The following is a 26,416-nucleotide window of genomic DNA, read 5'->3' as shown; positions in this document are numbered from 1 at the left end:
ATCAGGTTCATGCAGTTAGGTAGCTGCATAAACCTGTTCTGCTACTCAGTAGAAGCTCACTACACACACTACAACCCCCACCCCACCCCCCCAAAAACCCTGTCAGCTGAAGTAAGTTGCCCTGGGAGCTTGTGAAGTAAGTTGCACTCGGAATTTTGAGATAGATAGATTAAAATTGTGCTTCCAAAGTGTGCAGCAGCAACATTAAAATCAAGTGACAATGTCAGTTTCCTGATACACTCCAGGAGTTGTGTGTGTGTGTGTGGGGCGGGGTATCAAAGCAAAGAGATCATACCTTTAACATAGTCAATTTCAGAATTTGAAATAAACATTACAAAAAGCAGATATAATTATGTCAGTAGCAAAAACAGTGGTCATGTAAATGCAGCAACAGGAGAAAGCAAAGTGCTTTGATTCTGGATGCCCGCTAACCAGCTTCCCATAAGCCAAGGCTCCAATCTTTGTGGGGAAAGGAGCCTCATAAGCCAACACAATCATTGTTTCAGATTAAATGATTTCCCCCTTCATGATTATTAAGGTAAACTGGATATCAGCTACCTGTCACAAAATATCTATTAGAAATGTCCATTCTCTGCACCCTGTAAAGCCCCACAAATTTCCAATCAATCCCAATCAAACCGTGCAAATTGAAGCGATTTGAAAAGCTAATAATATTGGCAACTGCCATCCTTACTAGGCATTAGGAAGAAAAGCAAGTCTTTGGTTTTTTTACCACCTTGTTTGTATGAGAGAGCATTTCTATTTGTTTCTTTTTTTAAACTACTACAGAAGGATAACATCATCCACACTGTTGTAGAATTAGAATCTATGACTTTTTGCTTATCAGCTAATAGATTAAGCTTGTAAACCATAGCAATAAAACAAGATATATGTGCATTTTTAAAAAAAAAACATTTCAGTACTTCTTCTTGAGGCAAGAAATAAAAGTTGTTTAAGAGTTGACTCTGATTTGACGGCACTTAATCAATCAATCAATGACTGTGGAACAGCAGCTTGCCTAGGGAGCAAGAGGCTGTTAGTTCAAATCCCCGCCAGTGTGCTTCCCAGACTGTGCCTAGTAATTATATATTTGTAGTCACCTATATCGGGCAGCAGCAATATAGGAAGGTGCTGGAGGTGGATGCTTACTTCAGTGACAACGGCAAAGGCATAATCTCATACTGCACGGGAGGAAGGCAATGGTAAACTGCTCCTATATTCTACCAAGATAACCAAATGGCTCTGTGGCTGCCAAGAATAGACACTGACTTGACTCAAATCTTTCCTTTCTTTTATGAGGTATCAACCTCCTCCTGCAATGCACACTCTAACCAACCCTTCCTAATTTGGACAAGCAGATGCAAAGGGGACAAGGCTCCCGTACCTTTTCAAAATCATGCAGAACAACAAATTTCAGCAGGTGAAGCTTCTCTCCTGTCCAGCTGAATCCTCCAGCACTCCCTCTCCAGAGCTAGTAAGTGTTCAGGATCCATGTGCTCCTTTCCATATAATCCCAATGAAGAGGCACCAACCTAATCCTAATGAAGAGTAGATTAGGCACCAACCAATGCTATCATTACCAGTGCATGAAAATCCTTCATAGCCTTGAAGTTATTATTGATAGGACCCTTAAGGCCCATGAGAGCTAATGAAAGCCAATTCAACCTACTGTATAATCATGTACATAGAGAAAGGGCCTTTTCTGTTGTGGTGTTCTGAATGTGAAATGCCCTCCTGAGTGGAAATGCCTTCATTGCTTACCTTTCAAGTGGGCAGCCAAGACATTCTTATTTCAATGGGCTTTTTTAGATCTTGCCTCTTAAATCGAGGCAAGTTGAGTTTTACGGCTTTCCCCCCTCCTTACAATTATTGTTGTTTTTAGATGAATTCGAATAGTAAGTCTTTATTTCATTGTATCTTTATGGATTATTATTTAGTCGCCTCAAATATGCATGTTAGAAATGTGGGATATAGCGTTCTTTATTAAATAAAACCCATTTCCGCACAATAAGAAATCAAGGAGGTACCAAAGTCCTTGTAATTCAGATTTTAACCCAACAAGGAAAAGAAAAATTGTGATACTGTTAAAATTACTCTGGTAATTAAATGCTGCCTCTGCCTTAAGAGACAGCATTTAGCTTTTTCTCTCATTTTCAGAATGGCATCCTTTCCTTGCATCAGCAACCTTCCTAATAACCACTCAGAGACAAACGTTTGGGGCGGTGTACAAATTTGCTTAAAAAATGAATTAGTGAATGAATGAATGAATGAATGAATCAACAAACAAACCATGTAATATCAGTGCCAACGCAATGCATGCTTTGTGATGTTTTACTAGTATGCTTGAGCATGTTGGAACATGTATCCTGGGCAGTAATGCACATACAAAATATTGAGACCAGATGGATTAGATGCCAACCAATGCTTTCATTACCAGTGCATAAAAATCACTCATAGCCTTGAAGTTGCTTTAGCTCCCTCCAGGCACATAAGAGCTAATGAAGTGCAATTCAACCTATTATCTGCAGAGAACTGTGCTGTACTCTGATGAAGCCATCTTGAAGTAAGACAGCAATCATGCCATGGTTTTAGACATGGTGACAGCTAACAGTTAAAAGCTATTAGCAACCTTGTAACTGGTTTTTTAACTCCTCATCCTGGAAAACAGAGTGTGGCATTAACACACTCCTGCAAAAACACATGCTCAAGTTTCTTAGTGGGGCACCACCCTGACCCTGTCCAAGCAGAGGAGGGGGAAAAAGATGCCCCTCCCTGTCCACTCTCAGCCCAGGATGTTCTGCTGCTACGCTTTATGACCACGGCATTTGGAAGAGCAGCAGAATGCTCATGAGTAAGCAGCACAGCCTCAGCTGCTTACACCTGAGATCTGCTGGGATGTCTCCAACCTTTTACCTGAAACAGGATCCTCCCTAGATGGCAGACCTTACAACTCTTCTGGTTTGAACCATCTCTTCCCAGCAAGCAGGTTCTGATGTTCTATGCCAAGTTTGTTCCGACTTGAAAGAGCAACACACTTTTCGCACAATCATCTAGAGGCAGACCACAAGATCTGGTCAAAGAGCACCAGCTGTTCCCAGAAAACAAGTTAGTGGATGTGAGCCTGTGGACAGAGACTACCCTTATTTAATGCTTGCATAGTGCATGGCAAAATTAAGCAACAGTAATGCTACAATAAGACTGCCGAGTTTGCTGAGGAGCCAGTTTGCAGACTAACAGTCAATTCCTACAACCAACAGGATTCTTATATTTCCTCACTTGACAAGCTTGCTTCTATCAGCAGATAATGTTTTAACCTAATTCAAGAAAATCATTTCTATCTCCTGAAACAGCTTTGTGAAAGAAAATCAAGAATTTCCACCTTACCCCAGAACTGACATTATGCAGGCAAGTCAAAATCAAGCTCAAATTCATAGAATAGGTTTGCTGGCATCTTCTGATTTCTAGAACACTGCAAGACATCTTCTGGTCCACAGATTTAAGGCTCCTATCCATTGTACATCTACTTCTCTCATCTCTTCCCCACTCCTATCTTATTCTGGCTATTCTCTTTGCAACACAACAGCTCATTTGCCCTAAGACTCCAGGGCTCCCAGCTCCTGAGTTTGCATCTGCTTTCTATACTCCTGTCTAGAAATAAATATATAATTTGTGTGTGTGTGTGTGTGTGTGTGTATGTATATGTGTACACACACACACACATATATACACACTAGATGTGATAAGAGACAGCATAGCAAAGTGGTTAGGATGACAAATCAGAAGCCTGGAAGTCCTTGGTTGAAATCTCAGCTCTGTTGTGAAACATCCTATGGCCCGGGTTAAGCTTCAGTCTCAGCCTTTTATCTGCAACAACTAATAACGTCAGCCTGCCTTACAGAGTGTTACATTTTAGCAAGATTTAGCTTTTAAGCCCTGAGGAGGGGCGGCGGGGGGAGCACTGCATAAAATCACCGCCAGATCCCTTCTAATTTGCTTTTTGGACCACCTTTTCCCAATATAGGTCAACAACCCCACCCATGCTGCTACTTTATAAAAGCTTGTCCCCTTCCCAAACCTTCCTAATAAGGCAAAGACTTTTCCTTGAAGTCAAAACGAATTTCTTTCCCCTCCCATTCAGGAACTAAAAAATCCTACCCAGAAGAGCAAAGAAAAAGAACAGACATCTTTCTACTTGTGCTATCAGTTAAATTAGACTTGCCGTTTTCATATCCTGTATAGTGTTTACTCCACTGTTGGCATCAAGTAAAGATGATTAGGAGGGAGAGCTTAAGCATGGAAGAACTTTCCTATCCAACTGCTTGCTATCCAAAAGAATCACAAGTTGGAGGAGGATTATTGAAGGTTTTGCCATTCAAAGTTATCAGCAAATAAAGTTGAAACCTGAGGAAACAGGTGGCATTGTTCACAGCATTGCTAACTAGAGGCTTGTTATTATGCTCTAAGGTGAGGAGGAGATGTTCTGTGCCTTCAGGTTCCATTAAAGCCAGTGTAGACACTACATTTCAAAAGATTGTTTATTTATTTAGTTCTCCTCCTCCTCCACTGCCACAGGAAGAGCTGAAACTCAATCCAGACAAGTTCTGTTGGTCGGTGGTTCTTCTGTCTGGGTGAATGATGTTCAGCCTGTTCTAGATGGGGTTGCACTCCCCCTGAAGGACCAGGTTTGCAGTCCGGGGGTGCTCATTGATCCAGCACTGTCACTAAAGCTGGCCTGCTCAATTTACGCCCCCCAGCTGGTTTTGGACTACAACTCCCATCATCCCCAGCCACAGTGGCCAAGAGCCAGTTGTAGGCCAACATCTACAGGAGGCCCGAAGTGGAGCAGCCCTGCACTAGAGGCTGAAGTGGCCTCTGAGGCTCGGAGCGCCTTTTATCAGCTTCAGCTGATAGGCCACTGGCGACCTTACCTGGGCAGAGATAGCTTGGCCAATTACTCATGCTCTGGTAACCTCTTGCTTAGATTACTGAAATGTGTTGTACATGGGGCTGCCTTTGAAAATGGTCCAGAAACTGCAGCTGGTCCGAAAATAGGGCTGCAAGATTATTAACTGGGACTCATATTACGCCTGTGCTTGGTCAGCTGCATCAGCTCCCAATCCATTTCTGTGCCCAATTCAAAGTGTTGGTTTTAACCTTTAAAGTGCTAAATGGCTTGGGACCAGGTAACCTGTACCTTAAGATCTTCTTTGGAGGCCCTCCTCCAGGTGCCTCTGCCCAACAAGGTGTGGCGGGTGGCTACTAGGATACCAGGGAGACAGCCTTTTTGGTGGTTGCACTCCATTTATGGAATAGCCTCCCCAGTGAGCTATTCATCACTGGCTTCATCACTTTGTTCTTTTAGACACCAGGTAAAGACCTTTTTGTTCACCCTGGCCTTTTAAACAGATTTTTAAATGGGTTTTTAATGCTGCTTTGTATTTTGTTTTATTTTTGCTTTTTTTGTCTGTTATGATTTAATGTGTTATGTGTTTTTATTGTATGTATTAATCCTCTATTGTGAGCCACCAAGAGAACAATTTGTTATGGGGCAGCTAACAAATAACGTTTTATTATTTATTATTATTGTTGTTGTTGTTGTTTACACAGTCAGACAGGTGTTATTGACTGGTATGTTTATCCAGACATCGAGTCCTTCCCAAGGACCTGGGATGGCTGAATTTTATTATCAATCTTGTTGCCGTTATTATTATAGATATTGTCACAGAATCTAGGCTGTTCCCAGTAAAGCTGTTTTTTGTAATTGGTGGATGGTGATTTCTGTGGCCCCTATGGTGTTGAGGTGCTCTTCAAGGTCTTTTGGAATTGCACGTAGGGCACCAATTACTACTGGGATTATTTTGGTCTTCTTCTGCCACAGCCTTTCAATTTCAATTTGTAGATCTTTGTATTTGGTGATTTTTTCTATTTCTTTTTCTTCTATTCTGCTATCACCTGTTATTGCTATGTCAATTATTTTAACTTGTTTTTCATTATTATTATTAATGTATGATGCACAGAACAATCAAGGATCACAGGGGTGATTTTCACAATTAAAAAATTGGCAAGATGCAGTTCTTAAGTAGCTATTCAGATCTTCCATGAGTCTGCACTTCAGAGGTTACACTTCTCAGCAGTTATTCATGGGGGCTAGTTACTTGCAGTAATGCCTCCCCTGCCTTCTAGCTTAACTGTACAAAAGGCAGTGAAAAAACATCAAAGTTCAAGCAAAGTGTTTAGGTCCAAAAACAGGCCCTAATCACGCAAGAAGTTTGTGGCTCTTCACTGAACACAGTAAGATAGCTCTGGCTGAGAGGTTTCACTGACCTGGGATGTGGCTCTGGATAGAGAAAGAAAATTATTTGAACTAATGCAGCTTGGCAATCTTAGTAGTTCTCCCTCTGCACTAAAATAAGCAAGTTAGTGGTAATTGGCAGGCATAAAAACCCTGAGAGGTCCCATGATTGAGAAAGTGGTAAACAAAGATAATCTATCAAATTTAGCAGAAGGCACATTACCCGTGCAGAAAGGGAATCATCTCATGATGTACTTGTTCTGTTTCCCTAATAATTATCTCACTGCAAGCACAGATTTAAAATATTCAGTAGTTACTTCCTACAGAGCTTGATTAAGAACAAGGCTAGTGTGTATGAGTGCATTATATATCAAATGTACTGTACGCACACTCACATTTATCTGAAATAGAACTGAAGCTGTAGAGCATCTTGGAAACAGGAAATTATAATAGGGACACCAACAGGTGCAAATACATCCAGATTCCTCATGACTCCTAATTAAAACTATATCCATTACTAAGTGTAGCTCAGAAGTGAACCCTTTATCTCAAAGGGACTGCAGAATTTCTATCCAGCGAACAGCAGCACTGTTTTCAGCCCTTAATTATGACAACTCATATAAAAAAATCACAGCCAGATTGCTAATGAGCATTACCGTCTTGCTTAAAATAGTCCTGCTAGAACTCAGGAAATTCGTGCGAGCTCTATATTGTTGGATAACAACAATATCCAAGTGAGACTCCTCAGGAAAAAGATGCATGCATGTAGAATATATGTGATTCCTAGCCAATATGAATATGATTTTTTCATAGATGAAAAGTCATCTATAAATATGATTTTTGAGTGTGCAAAGTGCTTCACATTATTATCTTGAAATAATCCTTCCAATAACCCTGTAAGGAAAGTATTATTAACCCCATATTGCAGTTGAGGCTAAGGGGGAGTGCCTTGCCTAAAGCTATCTAGTGAGTTCATGACAGAGGCGTGATTGGAACTGGGGAAGTTCTGATTCACTGCTCAGGCTCTTAGTCATTACACTAAACTAGCTCTTGGGAGCTATGTGCAATTCACTACACAATTAAACAAGAATGGAGGTGGTATAGTCAATTTAGAAGTCAGTGAAACAAAGGCTTAAACTAGATCGTGGATAAGATTGTTCATAGCTTCCAGAAGGCAGCATGGCCATTTAAGCTGTAGTTCTACAATAACTTTCCCTTAACAGCCTTGAAGTTCAGCAGATCCCTGCATCAAAACTAAAGCCAGTATTCCAATTGCTGAAAACATCAAAGTTCTGTTTTCAATACTTGAAGTTTTCATAATTACATGGAACAGGCTTGATATCTGATCCCCACCGCACGCTAAGATCATCGGAGGAGGTCCAGCTCCAGTTGCCACCAGCTCCTCTGGTGGCGACCCAGAGGCGGGCCTTCTCTGTAGCCGCTCCTGGACTGTGGAATGCGCTCCCTGAAGACATCCGTAATTTGAATTCTTTATTGGATTTTAGGAGAGCCCTAAAGACCTACCTGTTCGGCCTGGCCTTCCAGTGCTCTTAAATTGTTTTAAAGGGTCTTTGATGTCTGTGAACCGCCCTGAGCTATTTTGTAAGGGTGGTCTAAAAATCGAATACATACAGTACATACATACATACATATCTGCAGTTTTTCAGTTTTCTTTTAAACAAAATAAAAAACATGTTCTAGATAACAACAAGGTACAGAAAAGAGATGGGCCATATATATACTTCTTAAAAGGGAATTCTAATGAGACTGGGAAAGAGGGGCATGGGTTCTTCACAATCTTGCCTCCATTTTAATCTCCTAGGTCAGGTACTGAGCACCATACTGGAAGGGGAAATGTGAGAAACAGCCCAGAATGGTGACAGTAGTGATAGGGATTGTTTATTACTTTCTCTTGCTGCCCGTAATGTATCAATTTTTTACAACAAATTATTTGCACTGTGCACTGCTTTATCATTTTTCGTATCATTCTTCAATACCCACTCCTTTGGCAAATTTTCCTCTTAGCTGATCTCCATCCCACATTTGCTTCCTTAGACAGCTCAGAGTACAAACAGCTGCATTCACTCATAGTAGACAGATGAATCTTTCTTCCGCCTCTGCCTCCTACCATTTGTTGCCTTCATTTCTCTTCAGCATAGATGGCAAGCTCATTCTGAATCAGCCACTTCCCTTGCAAGGCACATGCCAGGGCCACACACTTACACCTATAATGGCAATGTGCAAATGCTAAGAAGCAATCTTAATGCTCCTCCAGCTCTCACCATGAATGTCGTCTTTCTGGTTCATGCTTCTCCCTTGACATTTTTTTCTACAAAGGTGTTGAGACTTAAGGAAAAACATGCAGAGAAGTTTTTACAAGTTCCTCCACAATCCTGCTTTAAAACAGTGCTTTCTGCTCAAAGCAATTCATAGTGACTGTCACTTGTTAAAATCACAAATGATTTCTCAATGCCTCTAGGAACACAGAAAGCTGCTTTAGCGCCATTCCCTTACAGCGCTCACATGTAGTCACCAGTGTTCCCTCTAAGGTGTGCACATGTGCATGAGCTCACAAGTTTTTTTATGTCCATTCAGTTAATTTTGGATCTCGCTCAGGTTGAATCAGGAAGGCCCCACTCTGAATGCACATGCACATACACTGCCTTGACACTGCCACCCAGAACAAAACTCATTCTGCACTCAGATGAAAAAAATCAGAGAGAACACTGGTAGTGAGAGAACACCGGTAGTGTTTTAGATTGTGAGCCCTTTGGGGACAGGGATCCATCTTATATGTGTATTATTTGTCTGTGTACACCACCCTGAGCCATTTTTGGAAGGGTGGTATAGAAATCAAATAAATAAATAAATAAAATAAAATAAATAAAAATAGTCACCCATCCTTCAAATCACGACAGATCCTGCTTAGCAAAGCAGACACTTCATACCCACTACCACAAAAACAGCACACAAAAACAGTTTGGTGCAAAAGTGTTCTCTTTTTGCTATAGTATGAGTGGCCTCTAACTGTTCAAAGTGACCAACTTTTACTCACAGGGGGCATAGAACATGACGAGGGCATGTTTCTTTTTCTTCAAAGATTCCCTGAAGTCTTCGCCTGCAAGGTGGATGACATTTGTTTGCCTTTCTTCCCACGTTGGTTCAGGTGGAGGCGGTGCCTGAGGGCTGAAGGTTGAAGAAGAGTATGTTCTAACATCATATCATTGTGAGAATGCCCACAAAATCCCAAAGCATTTTATGACAGAAATCTGACAAACTAAATGTTGCGTAAACTCGACCTATCTTAAGACATCGGGTGTATTCTGAAGTGAAAATAAGCAACTTTATTACTCAAAATTACGAACTGTGTCTTTGGAGTAATGTCTTATTGAAACGCAGCACAGCAATCAATATCTGTACATTTTTGCAGAAAACAAGCCATCTAGGAAAATTTGGATTCTTATAAGAATATCAAATTCATTGACAATTGTGCATATTGACTAACAAAGTACCATACAAAATGATAAACGTCCATACCTCATAGTCTGAGTGGTATCTGTGTATCTGTGTCAGAGGTTTGTTCAAATCTTCGTTTAATCCAATTTAGGATTCACTATGATACCCAAAGCCTGCAAATCTTGGCTTGCTCTAACCAGAGTTTGAAAGCATACCAAAATATGGAACCAATGTTCCCTCTAAGGCATGTGCATGTGCACTCACACATAAGTTTTTTCATGTCCACTCAGTTAATTTAGATCCTGCTCAGGTTGAATCAGGAAAGCCCACACGGAATGTACCGTGCACACATAATGCCTTGATACTGCTACCCAGAACAAAACTCATTCCGCACATAGATAAAAACAACTATATGGGAACTAGGATTGAATAGGGACTTTGGTTTAAAACAAGCCAAGATTTGTCATGATGCCTGATTTGAAAGCAAAATCTGTCCTGCCTTTGTGCATGAAAGGGAGGTGGGAGAGCCTGAGGCTCAGGAATGTCACGCAGAACCACCACTTAAAACTGATTCCATGTGATGCAACTGGACCACTACCGATTTGGACAATAAGGCAACGAGAGAAAAGGGATTATTCTCTGTACACAGACAAAAACAGTTCCTCTTTACAGTATCCAGTTACAGGTGCTAATGTACAATGAAATGACTGGGCCATTTGGATTTAGTATCTTCTTTATTATGAAGACAACAACATTCCTATGCAATAAGAATTATGCCTTTAAATTAACCAGGCTCTTCTGCCAGTGACATTATTTTAAATAGTTCAAATATGAAATTTCCAAAGGAAAATGTGCACAATGAATTTCAACACAAAAACACCAGCTGTCAATTAGTTAAAGGGTGAAAACATGTGGACGTCACATTTTGTTTTGACAGACGAGTACACACACACACACACACAGTTATTAACTCAGAAATCACAGTGATTACTAACTTGGACACAACTTCCAATGATCAAATCCCAGTGTGTGTACCCACATTTCTCAACCATGCCAGCGATTACAGGGGTATCAATAAACACACTGTTGTGCTTTGTGTCCTTCTCTCACTCCTCCTCAAGGCAATGACTCCTCACAGATTATGGGCTCAGGTTGAGATATGGCTTAGAAAGGCCTTCAGTGTGCTAAGATTTGAACCAGATGTGTCAAGTTCAAGCGCAACATGCTTTCTATCCCAATAACAGTTCCTCAACTTAGCTCCTGGAGACAACTCAATGGTAGCTCTTGCTTGCTCTGTGATAGATAGACTTCCTGTGGGAACCAGGTCTAGCTGAAGAGTGTCTCACTGTTCAGTGTATTAGTATTTAAGGTATGTGCAATATACTTTAAATGCCTTCATAAAGTCCTGGTGAAGCCAAATTAATTAAGCTTGATTTAGCCACAGATAATAAAACTGCAGAATACTGTTAATTAAAACTTGGTTGTTCAAAAGTAGAGGGTATATGCCTCAAGGCACATGTATTCCAATTACATAGTTTTTTAAAAAATAAAAAAATAAATCACCCATGCCAAGTAGTTTTCAAAACACCAAAAAAGGTCTTTTTTATAAACCCTTAATGCCAACCTGGCAAGTTTAAACTTTTTGAACAAACCATTAAGAATTCACACCCCTCTTCTAAAAGGACACTTTTGTGTTTTTTTCCCCTGTGTGTAAGGCAAGTTACTCCAGTGACACAGAACAGCATAACAGCATGAGCATTTTTAACTCATGCATTTACCATTTGATTCAAAATGATGCAGTTTACCCAAGGCTAATTAGCAACTTTCAAGATGAATATGCTCCGTAACAGTCAACAGGAATGTCTTTTCTGCCCGTATTGCCTCTGTGAATTCACGTTCTGAGGAGTTGTTCAGGGTTGTGAGGGGATTAGTATCTGCCTCCCCTCCCTTGAACCAGAATTTGGAGTCAACAGTTACCCGCTGCGATGTGTTTAAAGAGTTTTTCACAGATAAAATCTCTCGGATTCGGGCTGACCTAGATGGAGACTCCACAATTAATTTGATGTCTGAACTGGAGGTGCCCAATGACTCCTCTTATGTGATTCGACTGGATCGGTTTCAGTTTGTGACTCCTGAGGATGTGGACAAGCTGCTTGGACCGGTGAGGCCTACCACTTGTTCTCTTGACCCTTGTCCAACATGGCTTGTTCGATCTAGCAGGGAGGTTGTTGTACACAGCCTGGTGGATATCATAAATGCTTCTCTGAGGGAGGACAGGATGCCTCCTTGTCTTAAGGAGGCAATCGTTAGACCTCTTCTAAAGAAGCCTGCAAGAGATCCCTCAGAGTTGAGCAATTATAGGCTTGTTTCCAACCTCCCATGGCTGGGCAAGGTCATTGAGAGGGTGGTGGCCTCTCAGCTCCTGGCAGTCTTGGAGGAAACTGATTATCTAGACCCATTTCAAACCGGTTTTCGGGCGGGCCATGGGGTGGAGACTGCCTTGGTCGGCTTGATGGATGATCTCCAATTGGGAATTGACAGAGGAAGCGTGACTCTGTTGGTCCTTTTGGATCTCTTGGCGGCTTTCGATACTCTTGACCATAGTATCCTTCTGGAACGTCTGAGGGTGTTGGGGGTGGGAGGCACTGTTTTACAGTGGTTCCACTCCTACCTCTCGGATAGATTCCAGATGGTGTTGATTGGAGATTGTTGCTCTTCAAAATCTGAACTTAAGTATGGTGTCCCTCAAGGCTCCGTACTTTCTCCAATGCTTTATAACATCTACATGAAACCGCTGGGAGAGATCATCAGGGGATTTGGAGCTGGGTGTTACCAGTATGCTGATGACACCCAGATCTACTTCTCCATGTCAACTTCTTCAGGAGTTGGCATATCCTCCCTAAATGCCTGTCTGGAAGCAGTAATGGGCTGGATGAGGGAGAATAAACTGAAGCTGAATCCAGATAAGACGGAGGTACTTCTTGTGAGGGGTCAGAACTCTAGAGACTATTTTGATCTGCCTGTTCTAGATGGGGTCACACTTCCCCAAAAGGAACAGGTTCGCAGTCTGGGAGTAATTCTTGATTCACACCTCTCCCTGGTTTCTCAGGTTGAGGCGGTGGCCAGGGGTGCTTTCTATCAGCTCCGGCTGATACGCCAGCTGCGCCCGTTTCTCGAGATCAATGACTTCAAAACTGTGGTACATCTGCTGGTAACCTCCAGACTTGACTTTTGTCTCTACAAAGGCAGCTCTACGTGGGGCTGCCTTTGTACGTAGCCCAAAAACTTCAGTTGGTTCAGAACGCAGCAGCCAGGTTGGTCTCTGGGTCATCTCAGAGAGCCCATGTTACTCCTTTACTGATGGAGTTACACTGGCTGCCAATAGGTTTCCGGACAAAATACAAAGTGCTAGTTATAACTTACAAAGCCCTAAACGGCTTAGGCCCTGGGTACCTAAGAGAGCGTCTTCTTCATTATGAGCCCCATCGCCCATTGAGGCCATCTGAGGAGGTCTGTCTCAAGTTACCGCCAAATCGTTTGGTGGCTACACAGAGACGGGCCTTCTCAGTCGCTGCCCCGAGATTGTGGAATGCGCTCCTTGCCGAGATATGATCCTCCCCATCTCTGGTAATTTTCAAAAAACACCTGAAAACCCTTCTTTTCACCCAAGCTTTCTCAGCTTCCTAAATTGTGAGGGTTTTAATTTCTGGTTTATTTTAAAATTCAAACCTGATTTTGGGGTTTTTAATCACTGTAATTAATTGTTGTTTTAAAATGTTTTTTAAATTGCTAATTGTTTTTTTAAAATTTGTTTTAGCTCTTTACTGTTTTAGAGATGTGTTTTAATTGTAAACCGCCCTGAGCCATTTTGGAAGGGCGGTATACAAATCAAATCAAATAAATAAATAATAAGTAATAAATAATAAATTGTCTGCCTCCAAGCCAGGGCCATTAAAACCATAATCTGAAATGGTTAAACTCTAGTTAGAATAAGTCAGGATTGTTTGGTTCATACATAGCAGGCGATCCTGGTTTGTTCCAAACCAGAAACATTTATGATGAGTTATTTAAAACATTTATATCCCGCGCATCCAGTACACTACTGCTCAAGCAGCGCACAAAGTCAATAAAAGCTCTATAAAAACAATTTAAAACTGATAAAATACCAACTAGCTAAAGCAAATCTTAATTAAAACCAAAATTTTAAATTATAACATTAAAAGTTTAAAAAACCCACCAGACATAAATACAGCTAAAGTGTTAAAACACCTCTCTAGAAAAGATGGGTATTCAACAGCTTAGAGTTCATCCAACTCTTCTGCATGAAGAGGAGGGAAAAGCACGTGCTCCCAAAGCAAGGGAACATCATGCAAAGTCAAGATTTAATATCTGGCTATGTGTTCCTTCTGGACTGGACCATAGTTTGCATGGTTTGGTTACAACTGCAAACTGTGGCTTCCTCAAACAAGAAAGGGGGTCGGGGGATAGACGTGTGCTAGGGGAGAAAGGGGTCTGTGAGCACCCGGCATGTTTTTGATCTTCTAAATCAGTCATTTGAGAAACATATTTGTGCACGCGTTCTCTCTCTCTCTCTCTCTCTCTCTCTCTCACACACACACACACACATACACACACACACATACAATGCATAATCCTTAAAGGCAGTGGATATGTCCTCAAAGTCAAGGCAACAAGGATATGTCGTTGCTCTATCCTGTCACATCCTAAATATGCTTATAAGAGAGTTTGAAGTGCTTGTTAAAAAACAGAATAGCTACATCAGCACTGTGGCAGATAGCAACTGAGCCACCATCTTAAGAGAAAAACATTTGCATCCTCCACTCCATTTATTTTGCAGGACTTCAGCTATTCCCTTTGCAGAGGGAATGTGACCATTCCTAAGACATACGAAAACACAACACACGCACACACCACTTGTAATTCTGCTTTTCTTGCATATGCAACTTAAAGCCATTTACAAAAAGTGAATAAAAAGCATCATAAAGTGATCTCAACAAATCTACAGTGCATGCCACTTACTTTTGGAGCCATTCAACAATTTTACTTTTTGTTCGGAGGTGTGGCAATGTGTATTTCTCCTCTCCATCCTGGAAGTACTTGAGTGTTGGAAATCCTGATATGTGAAATCTTTCTGCTACAGCTTTGCTGACAGTGGCATCTACTGCTGCCAGGACACCTGGTTTCTACAACAGGGGGGAAAAAAACCTGTAACTATAAAACATTGGTGATAAATAGTAGGCTTAGATGGGAGTCTAAAAACTCATAGGCCAGTCATCCAGGACCCAGAATAAGTGTACAAAGGACACACAAAAGCACACATAAAAGAGTGTGCTTGAGCCCTTCTATCACCACCAAAAGGTAGGAAGTTTAACTAGTTGTGTTATGACAAACCATGCTATCCCTGTTCAGGGCAAATCCTCATGGAAGCACCAAGCCAGAAAACTAGGCTTTTAGCTGCTAAGTTACTGGCAAAAAGAAGGAAAGTGTATGGAGACAAGCTGTGAAGCTGTGCACTGCCTAACATCTATCACCAACACTCACTGCACACATGCTATGACCCTAATCAGGTCAGTGTAGCACCTTTTTAGTGGCTGCTGCTGGTGTCTCTTTGGTGTTTTCTTTTCAGACTGTGAGCCCTTTCAGGACAGATAATTTTGTAATTCTTTCTGAACAGCTTTGAGAACTTCACACTGAAGACGACGACAACTTCATACACTTCTGCCCTTGGCTGAAGGGCTGCTACAAGCACTCTCATAATGGATGTACAGTAGCTTTCATTTGTAGAGCTGCTGCCTGCCCTGATCGCCTTTACGGGCCTTACAACACTCTACTCACTCAAATTCTTCAAAAGTAGGTGGGAATTTTTGAGTATATATAAGATGCCCACAGGGCAAGGTCTTGGTGACCATCCATTAGTTCGTGGGATTAACTGTACCAATGATAACAATTTAGCCCAGTTCTTCTCTGCATTGCTAGGATGCAAGCTAGGTAGTCAACAAATCTAGTCAAAGCATATGACACCTGCTTAAACAGATGCATAGGGAAGAACGCTCTCAGCTTACAAGTACACTGCATAAATGCAAGCTAGTGCTTCCTTAGGTTTGCATTAAACATGAAATCTGTAATTAATGGAGGGGACAAACCATTTCCGTGCGACATTTGGGCTTGATCATGTTATTGTACAAGCAAGGCCCTACAGCAGAATATATAAACACCCTGCAATTTTTTGTTTGTGTTTAAAGACAGAATGTTCTTGCTAACAATTTTGGCAGAGCTCATGCATTACCAATGAGATTGTACTTTGGAACCATCTCTTTTACAGCCTCTTGGGAAGATGAGAGCAGCTGAAATTGTTACAGTGAGAAAGGAGAACAATTTTTATGATTTCAGTTATTTATTAAGAATGATTTGGAAACAGTGTTAGGAAAGGGAATTAGCTTACATCACTGTCTGTATGAAGCATCTCAGCGGCCTCCTCATATTCTGGTTTCATTTTCTTACAGTGCCCACACCCTGTTGGAGAAAAGTTTTAACTGTGAACACTTTTGCAAATAAAATTGGTCACTATACGCTTCCCCAGAATTATAGAGCTGCCTGTAGCTGAGTTTCCAAAACACTCCCTTTGGTCATCTAGGCATCTGTAACAGATAGCATTTTTTCAAAGTAGGTGCTGGACATCATGTAAGACATGAACAAATTTTATGGTTTAACTTTATTTGCCTTCTGAGTTTGGAACTTTTAGACTAACATTTTAATGCAGCATAAAAGCTTCCATGTTTAACCGTGAGGGTTGCATTCTGCTTTAAACCAACAAAACAAACAAACCAAGAAACATGTGATTCAAAGAACCAAAGCTTTAGTAGCAGCAACAAAATCCTCTAATTAACATAGGGATCCAGAAGATAGATTGCACATTTTGGGAAATGTTTATTAGAATACAGCACTTGCTTTATTCACACTATTGATTGACAATTTATACAGCGCTTTTCTTAAGCATATCAGCTCAGTAAACTGTACAAGAAGCAGCTATAAGACAGGCCAGAACTATTTTCTGCTTATTAGGTAAGAACAGAAGCTGAATGAGATCAGCTCGCCTGGGGATTCTCAGTGAATTAATGGCTGGTGTGAGATTTGAAACTGGGATTTCCTGGCCCATGAGCTCATTCTGGTAATGTATTACGCCATGCTAGGTCTAAGACAGAAGCCAGTGTCTGGTGTGATAGCAGACTATTCTATAACAGGCATAGTGATTAAGATAAATCTCTTCATCACTAGAGGTTATTACTTTGAACTTCGCTTGGATGCACTCTAGATAGCAAGTCTTTAAGTCCAGGAAATTGGCACATAGGTACTGTGATTCACTGGAGGGTGAAAAGTGGCTGGCTGTAGGTACTTATGCTACAGGTACTGTATAATGATGCCTCTTACAGTCTGCTAGCTCAGAATGGGCTCCTTGTCCTATTAAACCTTACACCAGGGGTTTCCAACCTTGGATCCCCAGATACGGCTGGACTACAACTCCCATCATCCCCACCCTACAATGACCAAAGGCCGTTGTGGCTGCAGATGATGTGAGTTGTAGTCAAACATCACCTGGGGACCCACGGTTGGGAACTCCTGCCTTACACAAACATCAGGAGCCAGCTGTCCCAAGAGGGGAAGAAAGTGCGTAACTTACTGCCTTTTGTTTTGTTTGGTCGATGACTGAAATAAAGATGCCATTCCATTCCAAACTGCCTTTTGAAAAACCCTGAAAATTCTTCTCCTCACCAAGCAGACATTTTTTAGGATCTTTGATGACAAAAGCTTCCTAACTACAACAAATCTAAAATTATGTGTTTTAAGAATAAAGAAGAGAATTTATATGGACCTTGGATTAGAAAAGATCAGTCAAATAAAATATCTTGGGGTGGTTTTCCAACAAAATGCTGCGAAAATGGCACATATGAGAATGGTAGTTGATTCAGCAAAACGTAGTGTGATGGCAATTAACAGATTCTTTAGAATGCAGAGAGCAGGTTTTATTCCTGCAGCTTTGAAATTATATTCGGCTAAGGCTGTCCCTCAGCTTTTATATGGGATTCAACTGAGACCTCATGCGAATTTTGATATGCTAGAAAGAATTCAATCAGGTTTTTTGAGTGCTATTTTTGGTACTACAAGATGCACCCCTAATGTAATTTTGCATATGGAGGCTGGCCTTTTAAAGATTGAATCTCGTGCCTGGCTTTTAATTATTTATTTTTCGCTGAGAGTCCATCTACATCTGGTGGGCCTAATTTCTCAGTTTTTATCGATAAATCCACAACTGCAGTGGTGCACTGCAGTTGGCAAAAAGCTCATTTCCCTAGGACTAGAATCTGAACAGCTGCTGGATTTGGATCTGGTAAATGCTAAAAGAATAGTGAAACAATGTTTGACAGATATTAAATTACAAAACTACTGGGCTTCTTTACCAGAATTTTATAAAAGAGTAAGAACTAGATGAGATCTTACTCCTGCGAATTATCTGTCCCACATTACACTCAGCAAATTTCGCTGGGCATTTACAAGGGCCAGAACAAATTATTTTCCTTCTGCATTACTAGCCGGGAGATACAATGGTATTCCTTGGAAGAATGCTACTGTATTTGTGGCAGTGGGGAAATAGAATCTATCGAGCATATTTTATTATCCTGTAAAATACATAGGGATTTGAGGGAGCATTTAATTTTACCTTTGGTCTATAAACAGATGGATCAGTCTGCTGAGCAACTTGTTAATTTCTACTTTCTGATGAAGATGTTTTAATTTTTAACTTCATTGCTAAATTTTGTTATATTGCTTTTAAGACGTATAATGAGAATTTATAGAGTTTTCTACAAATCTCTTTTGGCTTTTGTGTGTATGGATTGTTTGGTCTAGGACTGTAAATAAAACTTGACTTGACTTCCTTTCCTAACTGTCTGGTGTGAGCTTGCAGAGGAAGCCGCACTTTTCCAGGTCCTCATCTCAGCCTACTTCTACTGCCATCAATAGAACTTCCAATGTCTGATTACTTGGCATGTCACTGGAGTAATGCCATGCTTCTGGCATCTCTTCACACTGTGTCAGTTTTGCTTTGCTGTAAACATACAACCCCGCTCCCCATATAAAAATATGAAGCTGGGTTTGTTCTGGTTCTTTAATGTTGAGTGGCTGTTAAAAAGGTAAAGTGCTACTCCCTCCTGAATGCAAAGAACAATGACACAGATGTGAAGAAAATTACCTAAATGTCACCATGAGGGAGTAAAAGGCTCATTTACACACATGCAAATTTTGTGTGCTTCTCCAAATCCAACCCATGTTTAACAGAGGATCTAGCCTCTGGGCTGAACTATCCGTGATGCCTCCAAGCCCAGTCAAAACACAGATGCTGGGGTGGGAGGAAGAGACCTCAACACACCACTGTTAGATAGACAGCTAAAATAGTGGTAGCAGTTAGGGCTGTGCATGTTGAGAAAGGAGAATTCCTGATGTCTTACTCAGAGCTTCTCAAATGGGCCGGGCTTCCCAGGCTTCCCTGTGTTACTCCCTGCCTGCACACCAAGCTCCTGAAAATGGCTGTGCCACCCAGCCACCCCCATGCCAGTGCTGGGTGGTCAGTTAAAGGGCCCCCATCAACAGCACCAGCACACTATCCAGGGCACTTGTCCCATGATTTGATGCCTCCTGCTGGTGGGCGACAGGATTTCCTACATGCACATCCTAGTAACAGTTCATTTCTTCTACCAACCCCAACACACACACTTTTACAACCTGGAGTGATAAAATATCTGAGAAGGTATGTAGGAACATCAGTACAATAAGGTATCAGTTTGTACCATCTTAGCCCATCTGCTTAGCTGCCACCACTACTACTATGAATATTTTTATACTGCTTTTTAACCAAAAATTTCAAAGCTGCTTACATAGAAAAATACACAAATAAACAAGATGGTTCTCCATTCCCAAAGGGCTCACAATCTTAAAAACATAAGCATAAGGTAGACACCAGCAACAGCCACTGGGGGGATGTTGTGCTGAAGTTAGCCACTAGCCTCAAACAAAGGGGTACTAAGGTAGGCAGGTTTATAAATAACCACTCAATCAGTTGCCAGGGGCAAGAAAGACACTCTTTCTAGGTGGTGAGGCAGGAAAGGCTTACAAAAGTTGGTTTTTTATGCTTCAAAATGACTCCCATGTGTGGGCCAAACTTTTAGATTGATTTGGTACATGCACAAGGACCAACTACATGTTTCAAGTGTTCACATACAGAAGAAAACACTGAGGAGCTTGATGAAGTGGGCCCCCTATTAGTGGGAGATACAAATTATTTTATCAGAAATCATCATTTTTGTCTGGAAGACAGCGTTTGAAAGACTTCCTTCTTGAACCAGACAAAGGCTGAAGCTGGGCTGAGAGGCAATAGCAGTAGACCAGCCATCTGTCAGGTGGCACCAGTAGCAATGGTTCTTCAGGGCTTATCTTGTAAGCAAACCGCTTATTGGTATTACAGGCCCTGAGGGCAGTTAATAAGCTTATTACACAGCCAGCTAGGGAAATGCTACATTGGTATAGTTAGTTCCAATGAATTCACTAGCAGGTGTTGTGTCAGATTTAATTCTGGGCTTTTGCTCCATCCTTTGTTTCCAGTGAGAACAGACACTCCAACACAAGACAATACTGAACCTGGCCCATATTTGAGAAAAAGGTGCTTGGAATCTATTTTTGGGCACTCTCCGTGAAGCAGTTCTCAGACCCAACTTGACGTGGAAATCTATTTTAAAATCATTCCAAAAATATGGCATATGAGCTGACACAGGGCAAGACAAATTACAGCAGAGAGATTAAGAAAGAATTCCTCCACAATAGTTTACATGGCAATTCCTTTTCAGATGATAAAGTTTAATTACTGAGTCCTTGATTTCTGTACCTAGTATGAGAATCACGTATTTTGGCTTTAAATGAGCATTCATACTATCTACTTGTTCTCTTCTTGAAAAATGCAAACCTTTGGACATACCGTTCATCTACGCTAATCTATACAGTTCATCTATGCCTACACAAAATCTACCTGGCCCCACTATGCATACCCATCTTTCAATAAAGGAGTAGGTAGACGTTCAGGGAGAACCCAGGTATTACACTTTGGCTCTAGGGAGAATAGAATGGAGAACAGAGGGTGGGTCAGCAAGACTTGGGTTCATCGCAACAGCTTCATGGGCACGCGCAAGACTTGAGTTCATCACAACAGCTTCATGTTATGTGCAAATGCCCTGATATAGGATGGGGAAAGAGAAGTGACAGTATGAGAACCCTCAATCCATTGCACCTTTAAACCAACAAAAGACTAGGCTTCCCTGTAACACTGATCTTAAGAACCATGGCAACTGTTTTGTTACCTATGGATCATATGGGATCAGAATACGCAGGGGGGAGAATACGCTGGTACTTCTTGGCTTCTCTGGCTGTTGGGGTGGGCATGGCCATTGAAGCTGTCATGGAGAGCACCTGAACTTCTGAATTTGCAACATCATCGCTGGTACCAGATATACATAGGAAAACAAAAATGTCTTAATGTCACACTTTTACGCAGTATAGAAGAAATACACACTATCTCCACTCAATCTCAAGCCTTAAAAAACAGTCTGAAGAGGAAGCTCTTCAAACTCAGTATATTCTAGCTTGCAGATGTTACATTTTATTTGAGGGCACAATGATCTTCATCATCATTTTAAGGGCTCTGGAGTGGAACTTATTGTCCCACAGAAGCTATAGAGAGCTCTAATCTTAGTGGTATGAGAATTCTGAAGTCAGGAGTCAGAGGGTTGGTCGCCAACTAGCTGGTCTTTTAGTACTAGGAGACCATTGCTGTATTGCTCAGCCTCAGCAAGGACAGTGAACTATTTTAAACTTACATAAACTAACACAAACAATCAGTGCTCCTTCCATGCCATGAAAAGATAAGCCAACTCTGCTGAAGGACCAAAGAAACATTCTATTCAAGAGGAGGCTAATAACCTATAAGGCAGCAGGTACAGTCACTATTCACTGCAAAATTTAAGAAAACAGCATAAGTCCATGATGCATTTTCAGCTCTCAAAAAACCCAGGATCATTCTGCAAGTGATCAACAGTGCCCATATAGGTCTCCATTAAAGGTGGTTTTTAAAAAAACCACCCTTCATACTAATGGTATACCACCATCTCATCTGTACAATTGACTAGGTTGATCACCTATGTAGGAACACCAGTCAAAACTGAGCACATTAGGGAAGAGTTACATCCAGGCTGCTGCATCTAACTAGCCAGTGACTGGCTAACATAGAAGATTATGGAATGCATCTCAGGACCATCAACTTTTTAATAATTTTAGTGGGGGCATGTACTCATTGTTCTAGCATTTGTGCCAGGATAGCAAAAATAAAATTTGGTCATGCCCCTCCAATTTAAAAACAAACACAAATCTCAAACAAATACAACTATTGAACTATTCTGTATTTGACTAGAAAAACTCAGGGGACTAGACTGATCTCATTTCATATTTATACTTGGGTAACTACACTGACATCAGTCAATTTACAGTACCATTTGCATCCTATGAAACTGTTTTGGCTGGAAAATGTTACATTAGGATACTGAACTTTTTATGTCAGGGAGGATATGGGCATAATTGGTCCCAGCTGCAAAGTGTGGTGGGTGAATATAAGGACTATTATTGAAATGCACGTTACATGGAGCTGTCCTTTAAAAGCATCCCGAAACTGCATATGGTGCAAAATGTAATGGCCAGATTATTGGATGGGACCACTCGCCATGCATATATTACACCTGTCCTGAGAGATCAGCACTGGCTGCTGATTTGTTTGCGGGTGCAATTCAAGATGCTGGTTATTACCTTCAAAATCCTAACAGTGTGGGCCCTAGTTACGTGAAGGGCCACCTTCTCCCAAATGAATCCACCCACCTGAGAAGATCAGCCAGGAAGGAAGTCCTCTGTGTGCCAATGCACACAAGGAAAGCCTGGGGACAGTCCCTGAGACTGTGGAATGCGCTCGCTACTGAGATACAATCCTCCCCATCTCTGACAATTTTTAAAAAGCATTTGAAAACCCACCTCTTCACCCAAGCTTTTTCAGTTCTTTAAAATGTTAATGTTTTAATTTGTAGGTGATTTTAAATTGTTTTAAATTTTTGTATATATTTTAACTGTTTTATGCTATTGTTAACTGCCCAGAGATGAAGGTTTGGGGCGGTGTACAAATGTGATAAATAAATAAATAAACACATAATAATACAAGAAACTCAGTTACCAGGCACACAGGATAAGGCTGCCTTGTCAATGGCCCCCAGGTAAGTTCCTACACAACTTCCTCCCAGGTAAGACCCATGGTGTGCCCTCCACCTCATGGCATTCCAGAACTACTTGAGACTGCTCTGTTGCTTCAGTCAATCTTAACTGGCTTATTCTTTTGGTCGGAGAGTCTTGCTGCTTTGTCATTTAGGGACCTTTTTTGGCTACTGTTAAAGTCATTTAGGAGAGTGATCTTGTGGTAGCAAGCATGAATTGTTCCCTTTGCTAAGCAGAGTCTGCTCTGTTTTGCATCTGAATGGGAAACGTGTTAGCACTGTAAGATATTCCCCTTGGGGGATGGGGCTGCTCTGGGAAGAGCATCTGCATGCAGAAGCTTCCAAGTTCCCTCCCTGGCAACCCCATGATAGAGCCGAGAGAGACTCCTGCCTGCAACCTTGGAGAAGCTGCTGCCAGTCTATGAAGACAATACTGAGCTAGATGAACTAATGGTCTGGCAGCCTCTTAAGTTCCTATTGCTATGTTTTAAGTTGATTTTTTTTTTTTTTTTTTGGTGATTTTTGAGATTTATACCCTAGGGTCATTGGATGAAAGCCAGCATAAAAATGTAAAAATACATATATATTTAAGTCAATCTTTTGATATCCCTCCTGCTTTTTTACTATCTGCATCACCACCATGGTGGGCAGGCAAATAAGTATATCAACAGTTGTAGAACAGGTAATAGAACTTTTTTTTTTAATTAGCCTAGAACAAAATTCTGCTTTTCATTGGTCTTGCAGGGTTAACCATCAAATTACAGCCTATCACAGCTACAAAAACAGATCATCAGGGCACATTTGACTGTCCCAAATACTGCACTGTATTTTTCAGCACGGTTTTAGATTTCTCTTGGTTTTTCAGTAAAGCTCTGCAAGATGCCCTTAACCCACATGCTGTGTACTGTGCTGCATAAGGTTTGCTGGGATTGTCTAGGGAGGTTTTATAGCAAAAACACCTTTGATGTGCATTCTTGAAAGATATGCCCTTTTGTGTTAAGTGAATATTGACATGACTGCACTAAAAGCCAAAGTCTAAGGAAGAGAAGTGACATATATAGTCCCAGGAGGAAAAGAGAAAGGTCACAAATCAAGTGCAAGGATACCCTTCCACCAGTGGTAAAAGCTTAGCATTAGCTTCTTCTGAGTCTTGTCTAGAACAGCCAAGAATGTGCAAGTTAAGAGCAAAATTGAGAAACAGAATTCCCAGAGCATTATGCTAGTGTCATCTCTGGTCAGTGCTGATTGCAAAAGAACTCATTCACCCTGTAGCATGTATATGCTGACCATGATGCTACATTTAACAGCAACAACAAACAACTTTGTTAGCCGCCCCATAAATTGTTCTCTGGGAGGCTCACAACATTTAGCCTTTGGCTAGAAATTCTTACAGTGGTCATGTTCGATCCTTAGCAGATATAGCCGACCCACCAAATGCTGATTGGATAGCTGGTTATATTCCAGTTTGCCTAATTCATAGGCACGGTCACCTCCATCACTGGGCAAGAAGTGGCAATGTTCCTCCTGCACAGATTTTTAGGCTACCATTAACCCTCATCCAGCTTTTAGGTTGGATTTCCACCCCTAGCTGTATAAATGTGCGTAAAGCAAGGCAGGGAGAGCTGCTCTGGCCATGCTGCAAACGCGGTGCTGGCTGATTTTGCTCCCAAACGGGGCTGCGTGGCCTCATTTGCAAGCTAAACTACACCCCCATGTCAGATGTCAGATGCAGGGGGCATGGCTGGGGCACGAGGCGCGGCCCCTGAAGGGCACAGCCCGGATTCTTTGAACCTGTTCGTGCAATGGTGGCTCCGCCCTTGCATGTTTTAACCACTGGGGGGCACTAATTGGAATTTCTGCCTCAGGCTCACAAAGTATCTTGAGCTATCTCTTTCTAGAGGGAGAAGGTCCATCTGGCAATAAAAATGTATGACCATCTCTGGTCTCAGACTCACAGGTCTGTGATGCTCTGATTCATATAAATCTCCAAAGCTGCAGTAGTCCTGATTACATTGTGTGGGATGTCCCTCTGTCCTGGGGAGAAATTCTTGCCCCATTTGCAACTCAATTTCTCCCACTTCTTTACTTTTTTTTATTTTAACACTTTTAAAGATGCTGCTGTGCAGCAGCGGCACAGCAGGGATGGATGGCAGCGAGAGCTCCATCACGCGCCAACCTGCTAAACCATGACAGCAGGTGGGTTGTGGCAGCCGTGGGCAGGGAGCAGGCAGACTCAGAGTGGCAAAGGAGCTCCTCCCTTGGCCCAGCCTTCCTCCTCCGCATGCACAGAGGCCTGAAATCAGCCACTCTGCCTCATTGGGGAAGGAGCTCCTTCACCGCTCTTTGTCTGCCTGCTCCCTGCTTCTAGCGGGCTTGGCTGCCTGCTGCGACCCACCTGCTGTCATGGTTTGACAGGTGGGTGCAGAGCTCTCGATTTTGGCCAACACAATGTTGGCAACCCTAGACCTGTATTTAAACTCTGTTTTAAAGGGCTTTGTCTTAAATTCAGAGTTGTTTTTCATTCAGGTAAATACTGTATTTAACCAGAGGTAACTTGCAAAGTTTATTAAAACATCTGTTTAAAACTGATGTTAATACTGCAATCAAAAATTAACATACAGGACAAGATCAGGAAAGCATAAATAAAACAAACATGGACATCAATTTATCCCCATCAAAATGGATCTGCAATGTGCTGCATGAATCAAGAGATGATGTCCTGCAATGATACAGGACATACTTTCAACAATTTGACTTCCTCTTAAAAACTAATCAATATTCATATTTTAAGTTTGCAATTATTGAATAAAATCTTTGAGTATGCTCACTGAGTGATTAATGCAGTCAGCCAAAATTCCAACAAAACACACACACACACACACACACACACACACACACACACACTATTTTTAGTTATCCATTTATGGACTCTACTGTTCCATATTCAGCATTCTCCATCTCTAGAATACAAATATCTGTTCATGCCACTTGATTATTGCTTGCTTCTATTGAATTATTATGGATTTATAAATAAATATGTTCATGGACTGATCTTCTAGTTTTTGGCACTGCCTCACCCAAGGCTGTAGCCTGAGGCTAGACACATGACAGGCAAGCAATACAGCACACCAACAGTCTCAAAGCTATGGATTTTTGATTTTTCATACCCTAGTGATATGTTGGCTCATGATGGAAGATCCCCAGACACTGATTATGAAATTCATTCTATTGACAAGCTAGTCAGGTATCATTAGCATTCATTATTTTGCTCCTACATTTTTCTATGGCTGCATGCCAC

General features: G+C 41.4%; 1 protein-coding gene across 5 annotated transcripts in view; it reads right to left on the bottom strand.

The window, feature by feature from the left end:
- Nucleotides 1-26,416, bottom strand: part of PDIA5 (protein disulfide isomerase family A member 5) — a 249,934-nt gene that overhangs the window by 42,372 nt on the left and 181,146 nt on the right. For 4 of the 5 annotated variants that reach the window (XR_008313477.1, XM_053284904.1, XM_053284903.1 and 1 more), the window contains 3 exons: nucleotides 16,212-16,282; nucleotides 14,789-14,952; nucleotides 9,348-9,478 (listed from right to left, as the gene is read on the bottom strand). Coding sequence is in view for 4 of the 5 variants with exons in the window: in XM_053284904.1 (XP_053140879.1) it covers nucleotides 9,348-9,478; nucleotides 14,789-14,952; nucleotides 16,212-16,282 (366 nt within the window). In the remaining variant the exon portion in view is untranslated. Of the gene's footprint in view, nucleotides 1-8,407; nucleotides 8,518-9,347; nucleotides 9,479-14,788; nucleotides 14,953-16,211; nucleotides 16,283-26,416 lie in introns of those variants that run through there. The other variant, XM_053284906.1, reaches the window with a different exon arrangement.

The sequence above is a fragment of the Hemicordylus capensis genome, chromosome 1 (assembly GCF_027244095.1).
Source record: "Hemicordylus capensis ecotype Gifberg chromosome 1, rHemCap1.1.pri, whole genome shotgun sequence".
In the NCBI taxonomy this organism is placed as follows: domain Eukaryota; kingdom Metazoa; phylum Chordata; class Lepidosauria; order Squamata; family Cordylidae; genus Hemicordylus; species Hemicordylus capensis.
Note: the sequence above shows the minus strand (reverse complement) of the source record. Positions and strands in the feature narration are given on the sequence as shown.